At 38.1% G+C, this 13,316-nt stretch overlaps 1 protein-coding gene across 10 annotated transcripts in view; it reads right to left on the bottom strand.

The window, feature by feature from the left end:
• The window catches only part of LOC129771625 (alpha-catulin), a 400,279-nt gene that overhangs the window by 315,517 nt on the left and 71,446 nt on the right, over nucleotides 1-13,316 (bottom strand). For 4 of the 10 annotated variants that reach the window (XM_055775468.1, XM_055775462.1, XM_055775465.1 and 1 more), the window contains exons 1-2: nucleotides 10,764-11,483; nucleotides 1,061-1,399 (exon numbers count right to left, since the gene is read on the bottom strand). The exons of 1 other annotated variant lie outside the window; for it this stretch is intronic. In XM_055775468.1, the coding sequence (XP_055631443.1) occupies nucleotides 1,061-1,312 (252 nt within the window). In that variant the 5' untranslated portion in view covers nucleotides 1,313-1,399; nucleotides 10,764-11,483. Of the gene's footprint in view, nucleotides 1-1,056; nucleotides 1,400-10,763; nucleotides 11,484-13,316 lie in introns of those variants that run through there. 5 more of the 10 variants (XM_055775470.1, XM_055775472.1, XM_055775463.1 and 2 more) reach the window with 4 other exon arrangements.

Genomic DNA, 13,316 nt, shown 5'->3' with positions numbered 1-13,316 from the left:
CTTGCATACTTGAAATATTCAAAAAAGAATTAGACTACTTTTTTAAAAGGACCAAAAAAAGTTTCTTCATTTTTTACCAAAAAAAAAAATAATTCAAAAACTATAATACCTACAAAATTCTAGTCAATGTATAAGATGTAGGAAATTATTTAAATGTCGATAAAAAAATACCAAAATTTTTTTCCAAAAAAAAAATCGCTGAACAAAAAATACTTCAAAAATCAAAATTCATTTTTCTCAAAAACAATTTTTTTTGAATTCTCAAAAAAATATTTGAATAACCCTTACGATTTCCAATAAGTCGTCCATGCATCGCAAGATAGGCACTTTTACAGGGGAAAAAAGTTTTTCTAACAACAACTTTTCCATGTGTCCTCTGAAGAAATCACAACTCATCCTAATTTTGTTTAAAGTGAAGATAGCGATATAGTGTATTAGAAATAGTTTTATATCTTGAAAATCAAAGCGAAAGTATTGAATTCAAATGAATTTGATCCTTATTTTCTTGGGAATTCATCGAGTTTTATGTCGTTAATGTATACATTGAACTATTTATTAGCAATGGTAATTTAGCGACTGATTATTATTTAAAATTATGTGATGTATCATAGACTCTCAATGCTCTAATAATAATCAATATTTTATAGTGATCATCAAATCGACTGATATATTATGTCTGTAAATTAACTCTACTCGACCATTTGATATGCTCAGTTGATAGAAATGTTTCAATAGTCTACTGATTGCAATTATCGAGAAGTGTTCTTAAGCAAACATGTGACAAAGTGACAAGCAATACAGAATTGCTTCTACATACACTACCGTGTGTCGTGTGAAAAAAAACCTTAGTTCTAGAAGTGAAATCTCGATCGGTATAGATATTCCATCATTCCCTATTACCACGCCGCGACCGTAGCGAGTATGCTAATAGTAAACAGGAAAGCGCCATACATAAAAGCTTCTAATATGTCATAGCGAAAAGCTACTTAGCATTTCGTGTGCCTTTTTTACTCCGTTTTTTTTTTCAGTGCGATGAATGTGCGATATAGTCGGTACAAACTTTTGATTGGCTTCTCCGGTTGACTGAGCTGTTGCTGATACTCCTGCGTCGTATACTGCCGCCACCACCAATGGCTCCCCCGGTGGCGACAACAGCGGCTGCAACAGCTCCCGCTGAGCTATCGCGCTCGTCAATTTGACTATTGTCAACGGATCTACCGCTGCCACCGATACCACAACCATCACTTCCGCCACCTAACCCGATTTCAGCACTTGTAATACCACCACTTCCGTAGTACCCCGCGTCATTCATTGTTTTTTTTATTCTACTTTACGTTTCTCCGGACACCTTCTCACTTGAAAACTTTTTCGTTCCCTTTTCTTTATTCTGGACTCCCCACTGGAATGGGAACAGAAACTGCTTCTTTTTTCTGCTGTTTGCCATGCTTTCAATACGCGAACTGGTATGTACCGGTAATAAAATGTTGCGAAAGCGCAAAACGAAAATAAAACACTGAAGCACCTTACGCCCCCACAAGTCACGTGGCCGTGTTCACCTTGACCAGTTCTGCTCATAGTAGGAATAGCAAATCGATCGTCAATGACATTCGAGGAAACACGGCAATATCAGAGCTAACACAGAGAACTTGGCAATTCAAGCTTTTTTTTTTGGCGAAATTTTATGAACCTCCCCTAACTTACGCTCGTAAAAAGTAAGATGATCCCGCTCCCGGGACTAGTGACTATTCGGATGGCCGCAAAGCAGAAGGTACGTGAGTGTGCAACTGTTATGTCGGTTCTGCACATTGTGCACTACAATGTACGGTACGGAGGATCCCACCGCCGGTGGATTCCCTCAGCTCAACGACTGGAAGAACTTTCACCGAGCAGAAGAAAGTATAATTCCAGTCAGATACCGGATATGATGGAGTGAGTCGTAAAATAAATATATGACATGATTCAGGGCAGTCGTTGAAGAGGAGGATGTGTGCTGCTGAGTTGCTGTCTTGATATTTGTCCTTTATGATTATTTACCTCGGAGCAGTGATACAATTGGATGGAGCGACGGAATACAAATAGTGCCACGGATGACTTCTCGCGGGAAAAGCATATTCCCCTATTGCGGACAAGTTCGTGTTTGAATACTTATGAACATGGTTGGAAAGATTGCAATAGTTGTGGAATTTTCTATTGAGTGGTTTTAATATCAGTATTGTGGGTTGGCAAAATGAAGATTGAGACCATGCGTCGGAGAAAGGAAAAAAATAAAACTGAGTTCCTTAAATCAGAAATTCGAATTCCATTATAAGTTAGCCGAAAATATGTTGATTTTTTTAATGTACACCTAGGTTTTTTACGCGGTTTTTTTGCGTGGTTTTTTTTGCGAGGTTTTTTTACGCGGATTTTTTAATTACGGCTATTTTTTTACGCGGATTTTCCAATTAACGCGGTTTTTTTTACGCGGTAACCGCGTAAAAAAAGACCAGTGCAATATCACATCTCCCCCTCAACTCACATTTTTCTCTTATGTTTCCTCAGAGCATATTACGGTAATTAGTGCTTGTAGCGGAGCTTAGCGCTTATGAATGAAATTAGTGCTGCACCTTATCACGATTCTTATGGGAATTTTAGGTGTTAGGTAGGGTAGCTCAGCGGGCTGTACAACGGGCGGGGTTTTTACGGGCAGCGATTCGTGAATGGATTTCCCTGTCTACTTAGCTCTGGACGGTCCAACAGTGGTACTGCACGTGCCTCGGCAGTAGAGTGTACACATCACAAAGGAATCTTCTAGCAACAGCAAATGTCCTCATTCGTGAGGAAACCCGAACTGTAGCAATAACCAGTAACCAGTAACCAGTAACCAACGAAATTGCAGGAAAAAACTACGCGTTTTCGGAAGCGAGTAACAATAAACTTTTACTTCCGTTCCACGTAAGGATAGTCCCATTTGATATCTATCATTAGGTAACATGTTTTTTTTGACGTGGGACTACGTCTAACCGGAATATATGGAGGGTAAAATGAAAACCTAAACACAGAACATGCAGGAAAAAATGAAAGATTTCGAATGCTTTTAGCTCGAACATTTCGTACTGGATAGGAGAGATGTTTGCATCACTTGATATGGAATATTTCTACGCATCTATCGCAACTAACAAAATGTTGTTTTTCATTAGATAAACAATTGAATAACTGTAAAATATTAGGCGTTATCTAAACGCCCTAACTGCATCGTTTTGATTGGCCCGATTTACGGTTTCCCTAACACAGCCATCAAAACCAAGCAGTCTTGGGGAAATCGGCATTGCAAATACATGAAAGTAGGGGGACTTTTGTTCTCATCGAAAAATGTTCCCTAACACAGACTTTAAAACCAAGCAGCGAAATCGGCATTGCAAACACACGAAATAGCCTAGAGGCGAGTGAACTGAAAAGTTTAAACCCTCTTAAAGCCAAAAAGAAGAAAAAGAACACACGAAAGTAGGGGGAGCTTTTGTTCCCACCGAAATGTGTTCCCTAATAGAGATTTCTAAACCAAGGTGCCTGGAGAAATCGGTATTTCAAATTCATGCAAGTCGGGGGTATTTTGTCATAGATATAACCCACTCATTTTTTTAACGCGGATTTTCCAACTGACGCGGTTTTTTTTACGCGGATTTTCGAATTAACGGTTTTTTTTACGCGGATTTTCCAATTAACGCTGTTTTTTTAACGCGCCTTTTTTTACGAGGTACGTATTCCCCCGCTTAAAAAAAACCTGGGTGTATACAAATAGTAACTCATTCTTTGGTTGGTGCACAACTATAAGCAAAATGTTGGATAATATTTCATGTAGCTCGTGATTCGTGTTCTCAAATATGTTTATTTCTGAACCACTTCTCGTTTTCTTCACATTTTGATTTCCATATTTTTTTTTCAGAAAATTGATACTTTTTGTTCGAACAGGATATGTTATTTCACTGGATTTCTGGTGGCGGGATAGTAAAATAGCCAAGGATTAATTGGTAAACGATATATTCAAATAAACGGTTGAACTCATCTAAGCGCGCACACGAACTAAACACTCCAATGGGTATGATCTAACTGGCATATTGTTTCAGCTAATCTATTGGTACAGAGACCACTAACGGAAGCTGAGCATAGCCGAGGAGGTAGTAGCTTCGCGCATAGGGTGACCGACTTTTTGATTATAATTCAAACACTTTTTTCGAAAAAAAAAACTTGAATCTTATTTATCCGTTGTTGCAAAATTGCAGTTTTTGCGCGGTGATGGAAGGAGCTGCTCATTATAGTTATACCCTCATTTTTGTGTCAATGAAAGTTAGGGTGGGCCAAAAATCAGAGAAATGGAAAAACAAACTTTTTTACTTGCAGAGTTAGCGGTATGAGGTATTCGACAAAAACTCAGCAATTTTGCTACATTAACTTACGGTGGGTTGCAAAAAACAATTTTTTGAATCTAGTTTTTTTTTCAATTCAAATTTCTCAACACAGGTGTCTTCAGATGACTTAGAAATTTACAAATTTGGAAAACGCAACTTTTCATGCTGAAACATCGTCGATATTTTTTAGATAATCATCGTTTTAATTTTCAAAAAATGACTTTTTTGAACGTTGATATCTCCGGTAGGGGCAAGTATAAAAATATCTTTTTGCAGCAATTTAACGGACAAACATTGTTGTTTATTAGGTGAAAAATTGGAGACAATTTTTTTTTAACTTGAATAAACTTCATTTGAAGTTGCACGTTTTTCAACATTCTAAATCAGTGGTATTCAACCTTTTTTTTTCAGAGGGGCCGCAAACACATGTTAGGCATGGTGTCGCGGGCCGCAAAACAAGGGCCGCTGAAGGTGAAATAAATGTATCCAGCAGTAATTTAGTGCGTTTTTAAATCTGCGTTACGATTTATTATCACGTTCGTCGCCCAAAGCGACTTTTCTGAGTTTCTGGCGGAGCCCAAATTCAACTGTCGGTGTGCTAGAGAAATAAGCGGGCAACGATAATAATTAATTCGGGTTCGATTCAGGACTACTTTTCTGCTGAATCCGAATGAAATCAACCGACTGCTGTTTAGAAAACTTATAAAAATAAGTTTTGCAGTCAATCATACAGTGTTGGAAATGATAATAAAAAATGAAATTCAACCGAATGTACTTGCTTTATATACTATATTCGATGGCGATGAATAACTACAATTTTATTCGATAATAAGGAATATTCTGTTCAATCGATTGCGAAGATTCTGTGAATATTCCATACTGAGAACATTGTCACATTTGTGGGAAAATAATCGTCATAAACTATATCACATTTGGCAACTCCGATTTTCACGTAATTCGTTTTCATCGTTCTTTGCGCTTGGTAATTAAAAAGGCTAAAAGAAGAAGCAAGTTGCAAGTTTTTTCTGAGAATGAGAATAATAATTACGCAACGCGGAGAAGCCCCTGTTTATTCCAAAAAACAATATGTCTATTATGTATATTTTTTCAGACACACATGCGTTTTTTTATCCTTAAAATGTTCACCGGATGGCGTAACAGTAGATTTGAAAGCGTGGAAAGTTTAAAAAATTTTAAATGTGATTTTTCACAAATAAATATGTTCTACTAGTCAAGCCATTTCGTTTGATACCCATATTGATGAATTGAAAAAAATGTCCCATTTTGTGATGGCGGTCATTTTGGATTTACATTTTTCATAAATAAGTGTGTTCTACTAGTCAAGCCCTTTCATTTGATAACCATATTGATGGGGTTTTGATAAAATATGTAGTCTGCCATTTTGTAGCGGCCGCCATCTTGGATTTTCAAGATCATAGGATACGCAGCTTTATAACGACAGCAGAGATAAAGGCGTGCTCCAAATTTCAGATTAATCGGTCAAAGAAAGGAGGTTAAAATTCAATTGATGTGGGACAACCCTGCAGATAAAAATACAAACATATTTACAGTAGGTAATGCTAAATAAAACCGTTTAAAGGTATAGTATAAAAAATATATTTTCATGTTTTTGATTTTTTGATTGTTCTTCATAACCCATATTTACATTTAAGTGCCCATTCTATCAAATTCCGTTTAAAAAATCCCAATTCAAATTGAACGAGAAAAGTGTCGCCCAGATCTGGGTGACGGGGCTATCAAGGTGTTAATTGGCGTAGTTTATTCAAGTCTAGAGGCCAATGAACTGAAGAAATTGAAAGCCTCTATAATTCAACATATCATCAGCGAAGCGATCAGTTATTTTCTAATCGTGAAGTAGTTAGCATCGAAAGAATCAGAGTATCACACATCAGCAACATGATATTTCAAATGGTTTCAAAACCGCAGGTTGCATCCAAAAGTGAGGTAATTATGTTCCATACGAAGTGGAAGCGAGAAATGTCGAACGGAGATTTTTCATGCCCGAAATGTTGCTTGAATTTCATAAATAAAATCTTGTTTGCATCGAATCGTTAACGGGTACGGGTAAAATGGGAAAAAGTAGTGACTAGCGATGACCATTACTTCAAATAATGTATGAATTCATTTTATTATTCGAATAAATGTGTTTTTCAAGCGAAAACCGGAACGAATTAAATTGCACACCCAATAATAAAAATTTAGATATGTAATTCCGATACATTCTTAAATATTTCTCCGAAGTGATAAAAAATGAATTGAATAAAGTAATTTTGATATCCGTCGTTCCCGATGCGTGCGTTGTCCAAACATAACTTTCTACAATTTTTTGATGTAGGACTACGTATTTCAGTAAGGGTGCACAAATCAGAAAAAAATCACTATTTCATGAAATAATGTTCGCTATTACTACTTTCGCTACGAATGAATCCTGTAATTTTCACATTAATCAAATCGAAAATTCTCTAAGGTTCGCTAATCCGTAAACGGCTTAGATTAAAGAAAATTTGAAGCATCCTTATTTTACCATACATTGCCTTCCTACCCGTCAATAAGGCGCAACTTATGCGTCGGTGAGGTACAACATTATTTAAATGTGAATCATATTCAGCGTTCGTTATACGGGAGAGAGGAAATATTGCAATATAAGCACCGCCTGTTTTCAACTGAGGATAAATAACCCACTCGCGATTGCAAATCACAGTCTCAATCCAGAGAGCACACAATCTTTTTTCCCTGATGCTGAGAGGTTTTACATGCATGATTTGGAGGAATGGAAGAAAGAATAAACAGCGGTGTATTTTTGTTCAATGAGAGCACCATGCCGTTTTGCGAGAGTGCTTCGATGCTTTTGCATGAAACGCACAATTTGCTGTTTTCATGCGTTGCCCAAAGTAGATTTAAGTGATAAATCAGCCCTTCTAAGGCCCCTAAAACCTTCTACTGAAGAGTTATTCAAAATTTTCCGTTAGATTTTAATGCAATTTCCGAAATAAGAAAAAGTGAATCGATTTTCATTACAATCAGAAGTGTGTTCGGACTTATTGGTGACATTTTCGAATCGATCATTTAATTTTCCTGAATTCGAGTATTGTTTCCGGGTTGAAAGTGGCGTCAAAATGCAGCATATTTGAAGCCGGATGTAAATAAGGTATTTGCCAGTGCTGAGAGCTGTGTTATTCGGTGAAAACTAATAATGACAGCTTCTGAAAAAAAGGACTGAATAGGACAAGGAGTTTGTTTTTCAGTTTTTCAATGTTTCCTAACAGAAATGCTTTTTGAACATATACCATGCTTTTAAAATATTAAATATATTTTTACATTTTTTTGCAATAATGGATTTCGAGCTTTTCGCACGAGCATTGAGATATGCAAAACTTAAGCAGTGTAAATTGGCTGCATCATGTCCGTATAACCTATTAACCAATAACGGAAATTGTTTTTTTTTTCTCTCTCTATTATAGTGACTTTCAGCGCATTTGGCTGGTTTGTCACTTTTACTTCCATTTTTGAAAGAATGTCGGGAGTGACAATTGAAATCGTGACCTTTGCGTGAGAGGCATGGATGTTACCACTACGCCAGATCGCCTCCACAGTAACGAAAAATTGTATAATGTGTATAAACGGCTTCAAAATGTGTTTTATTGACATTTGGGCATTCTGTACAAAATTGTTGAGTATCCGTCGTGGTTGCATCTTGACATAGAAATTATTTGGATGTTTTCTTTCGACTGTACATAGCGTACTAAACCTCTTTGGTGGGCGGTTGACTGTTTAACAGAGATTCAGCGATAAGCGTGAATATAACCTCAAACCGAAGCAGAATGCAATACTCAGGGTAATGTAGCAAAACTCGAACCTTTCCGTGCGAGATGTGACCAAAAAAGATTAAGATGTCATCGTTTTATGTCCAAAAAGCGAATAAATCAGCAGTTTATAAGATGTTTAAGGTAGTTTAAGCTTCGAAACGATAAGCAAGAATCCGTACATGAAACAAGAACATGAGAACTGCATAACACGAGTTCACTAGTTCTACACTAACTGAGATGTGATCGATGATGAAACCAACGTCAAACGGGACTTGAATTCAACACCGCGTTAGAACGTGGAAAGTCCAGCAATAATTTTGAGATCGAAGAACTTTTGAAGTTTTCTAATAAATATATAGTTTGGTAAGCCAGCAGTTTTCAGTTGAAGGTGCTCTGAAAAGGTTTGCAGAGGACTGGAGTCCTTCAAACACCTCAGAACTTCGTCCGATCGAAAAATACTTCAGAAATTTGGAAAAAATCGAAAGATTTTGGAAAAAAGCTATGAAACATGTACAGGGAAACTTCGATATAACGTACCCTCGTTATAACGTACCCTCGATATAACGTCACTCGATATAACGTACATTTTACCTCGATATAACGTACACATTTCCAAAGAGTAAAGGAAAAAAAATTTCAATATTTTTTTTTCTGATAGAACAATGAATTATTTGTATTGTGATGCTAAAACAAGTTTTGTACCTTCAATCAATCCCGAAATACAGCTGGTTTTGTGATTCCGGATTCTAAATGAATCATGCTTTAATCAACAGTACGAAGGGAAACTTCATGAGAAAAGCTGGCTTCGTCTTCTGATTGAAGTTATTCATTAAATTTACTAAAACAGCAACACAATAATGTATTATAGACTACTATATTATGCTTCGATATAACGTACAATTCGATACAACGTACAATTTTGAAAGTAAAATGTACGTTATATCGAAGTTTACCTGTACCCGAGAATATAGTGCAAACTACTGCGGATGAATCCAAACGCAAAACTCGAACGTTTTGATTTAACACGATGAACAAAAAGTTCTGTTGTGCGAACTCAAAGTCAATGTATTCCTCATTATAATAAATTATTCATGATACGAATTACATTTAAAATCAATTTTTTCTTTAGCTAGCTTTTGCTGTGAGGATGAATTTCAAACAAAAAATATATTTCAAATAGATTTTTTCGATTACTTTTGGAAATTAAAAGTTCAGAAAGTGAAAGTATAAAGGACCTGTCCGGGTAAGGGGGTAAAAAGTGCCCCCAACAAAAATCTGAAAAAAAACAAAAATACCTAGAAAAGCCGTAGGAAGATATTTAAATATGAATTAGAACTACTGAATCTCTAAATCCCAAAATTATTTTTTTCAAAATTTTTTTTTAGTACTTCAATTTTTGATGAAATTTTTTTTTTGATAATTTTCTTGATACACGTTAGTGAGATGCACATTCAGTATTTTGTTCAAATTTTTATCGCGAAGCTTTTGAGGATGGCGTAAAATAAACGAAAAAGTAAATTTTTCACTATAGATCCTATGTTAAGGTACATAGGGGTTCAAAAAACCGCCAAAATTTCTTATTTAATGTTCTGTACAATATTTGCCCTATAGCTAGTGATTTGGTTTGGGGCACTTCTTATTCCCTTGCCAGGCCCTTCGTATAAGTAATAAACTGATGTGACGCAAGTCAGTAAGTTAGAAGAAGTTTTTGTATGAAATCCGTGTTGCTTATATGATCTTTACTCGCTATACTTCACCCTACAAAGCAGAAATTTCAATGGGGCCTCGCCGCTCTTGTTTGATATTGATCATCCGAAAAGAAAGAACGCTATGTTTTATGATCCTCCCAACAATTGGAATCCACGAAGCAATTTAATTAAGTGATTTCTAAATAATTGATTTTTTCAAACCGGAAGCCCATAAGCGGATTGAATAAAAATCAATAGAAGCGAAGCCCCACCGCTCGTAATAATTTCTAAAAGCATTCAATGTTCCCGCTGTGAATCATATCAAATCAACCATGGGGCCATCTCCCTCTCTAACACTCCTGTGGCGAGTGCTGATCATAGCGATATTGAGCTCTCCCATTACATTCGCATTTTTTGATTAGTTCTCCCGCCAACAACAACAGGTCTTTCATTCACCACTGTCACCCACTAGCTGGGCAAGGAAGCCCTTAGCCCTTGACGTTCAGCTGTTTGGTTTCCTGATTGCCTGGTTCGTGTTTCCCACCGTTGGCACCAATACCAGTTCGCGCAGCAGCTTTCGGCAGACAGCAGCAGCGGGCTATAGCAACATATTCCCATCGGAGTTTCCATGAAGCAAACACATTGTTATCGCTCGCTCGGTGGCTAAAATCCTTAACTGAAAATCACAATCGTGAGCAACAAGCCTCCCAAAACCCGCTAGCATCTCGCATAATGTGAAAAATTATGAATTCGTGTGATCACATTTTCAGTAGTAACAAGAAAACGCTTCCAACGATTGGGAAGCATAGCGAAGGGGACGCATTAAATCAAACCAAATCACTCGACGGCATTGATTGGAAATTCACCTTGTTTACACTTTCCACGCAAACTATTTCTCATTCACAAGAATCACGTTTCATGTTGGCACATTTACGTGCATACTTCTGCTTCCTCTTCACAATGAACTCAGCAAGTCCTTTTTTCCGGACCACTACAATACACACTCACTTACACACTCTGGAGCACGAAATCCACGGGATGGTTTACCCCACACACTCGGAGAATCCCGGGATAATTTAGCACCCCCCTCACTTCACTGTGCCTTCGAGAATCTTCACTTTCTCTTTCCTTCGGTCTCTTCGATTCTTCTGCCGGGCCGGCTGCAGCAGCTTCACAAGGCGGATCTCACGCAAACCGATTTCTCCGGGCCCGATATCCACGGCAATGCGACGACGGGCGTAAAACTACCCACCAACGGTACACTCTCGAGCAGCCTCCAAAACTGTATCCTTCAAAGTGTATCACGTCGGGAAAGCGCTTCGAAGCAGAACCTAGCCTCGATTCATCCGTCCATCCGATGCCGATGCCACCTTGGGTTTCACCTAGGCGCTGAGAGCTACAAGAAGACAACTCCACGAAAACCGGAACACTAGAGCGTGTACTTTTTTTGCAATTTGTATTTTTTGCCTAAGCTTTTTCCACCCCCACCGTATCTCGACCGCTCCCTGGATTTTGGTTCTGGAAGTCCCCTACTAGCCTGCGCTCTATCTCCGGGAGTTGGCAGATTTTTGCGAGCGACGCGAACGGAAGACGATATGCAACTGGAAAAGTCATGGAAATCCGCCCGAAGCTGGAGCCTTCGCAGGGCCCGATCCCGACCATCAGCAACATGAAAAAGCACGCGCACGCGACGGTAACTCTCGTGTCGGGTGGCACCAACACTCGTCCACACGCCCACTCACGTACACAGCCGAATGCGCTCACTCGATGCGGTGGTGGGTGGGTGACTTTCGGATGACGGGAACAAAGTTTGCTCCTCGTGGTGCGCCATGGAATAACGACTGTTGGGTAAGGTAAGGATGGGAATGTGTCGGGAACGGATGAACGGTGGGAGGGCTTGGATGATGTCGACTGTGTTGGGGACTGACCATCGGTGTTCAAATTGTGAGGTTTGTGATCATAAATGCTTTACGATATGCAAAAGTTATGAATGACAGCTCGACATCGCCGTGGCACTACTTCTACAAGTTTAGCTGTAATCTTTGGTGCGAGTTTGTTCAACTCCGTTGCGATTACTTGCCGTAGTTGTTAAAGGTTGTTGGATTATTATCATGAAACTCAACTTTATCACCTTACCTTTTTGGCTAATGTCAGGAGATTGTGCGAGGTATGCTATAAATCTTCGTCTTTCTAGAATGTGTATCGACGTACAAGTTTCAGTTTTTGCAAACATGCTGAAACTTTCACTTCCATAAATCCAGATGAACTTTTTTTGTCATTATTCGGTCAATGAATTCGAGTTCGTCACACGATACCATTGAACCCAAACCAAGACTCTACCTGCAAAGGAATAAGTAAAAAAAAATAGTTGAGTCACTCATCTGACCAAATTACCTTCATCTAGTCATCAATTGTCGAATTAATGTCATCTTGTACCTACTTCAGATGTTTATTAATTCATTTATTTATAGTCAAATGGCTGAATCTATGCACTAATAGTATTTAAATTGGTTAAAATTCTCTTAAAAATACATACCTTACACAAATTAAAATCAAAGCCCTCAGCAATTCTAAGCCGAACGAATATACGCGTAGGTCGCGTAATTGGTACCAAGAAAATTTCGGTTTCGCTGACTTCTCGGAGGCACCTGTAGCCGGAATGAAATGAGTAATGCCAGGCACTCTGTTCTCGCTGGCATCTACTTTGGAACGGATTCCTCCACGGTAAATGTCAAAGAGAAAAGCGCACAAACCTGCGGTGTACAGCTTCAATTCTGTCGACACAATTTTGGTAGTACAGTGATAGACATTCGTTTAGCCGCACTTGAAAAAAAAATACTTGAAACACTTACAAAACAACTAGGAATGTTTTTTTTATCGGGATACTTATTTGCTGTAGTGGTAGTATATTTAAGTCAATTTTAATGAAAGGACGTGTGTCACAATCACACACACAAGGCGGCATCGATGGATATAAACATTCATTTGTTCCCGAGACACACGTTTAGCCGCAGGGCATAAAAGTCGAGTTTTAGCATAATCACAAAGCCTTTATCTGTGTTTTTTGAAAAAAATACTTGGGAATGTTCAATTTACAAGATAAATATTAGATGTGCAACGTAAGACGTTGGTCAGATTAGTGATTTACGTAGAATTTAAAGGAATGGCGAAAGGTATTCTATTGACGGAAGAGGGGCGGAAAATAATAAAGATATTCAGTGAACAAAAGTTTTCTAATCGCACGATCGTAACAAAAATTAATCTATCTTGAATGACCTGCTGGCAGTCGATTGCAATCCCATAGAGAACCTATGGAGAATCTTGGCCGAGATGGTCTATGCAAACGGATGACAATTTGGCAACATTTCCAGTCTCAAGGCAGTAATACGGGAATGTTGGGCTATAATCAATATGGCAAC

This window comes from Toxorhynchites rutilus, chromosome 2 (assembly GCF_029784135.1).
Source record: "Toxorhynchites rutilus septentrionalis strain SRP chromosome 2, ASM2978413v1, whole genome shotgun sequence".
In the NCBI taxonomy this organism is placed as follows: domain Eukaryota; kingdom Metazoa; phylum Arthropoda; class Insecta; order Diptera; family Culicidae; genus Toxorhynchites; species Toxorhynchites rutilus.
This window is presented reverse-complemented; position numbering and strand designations above follow the sequence as displayed.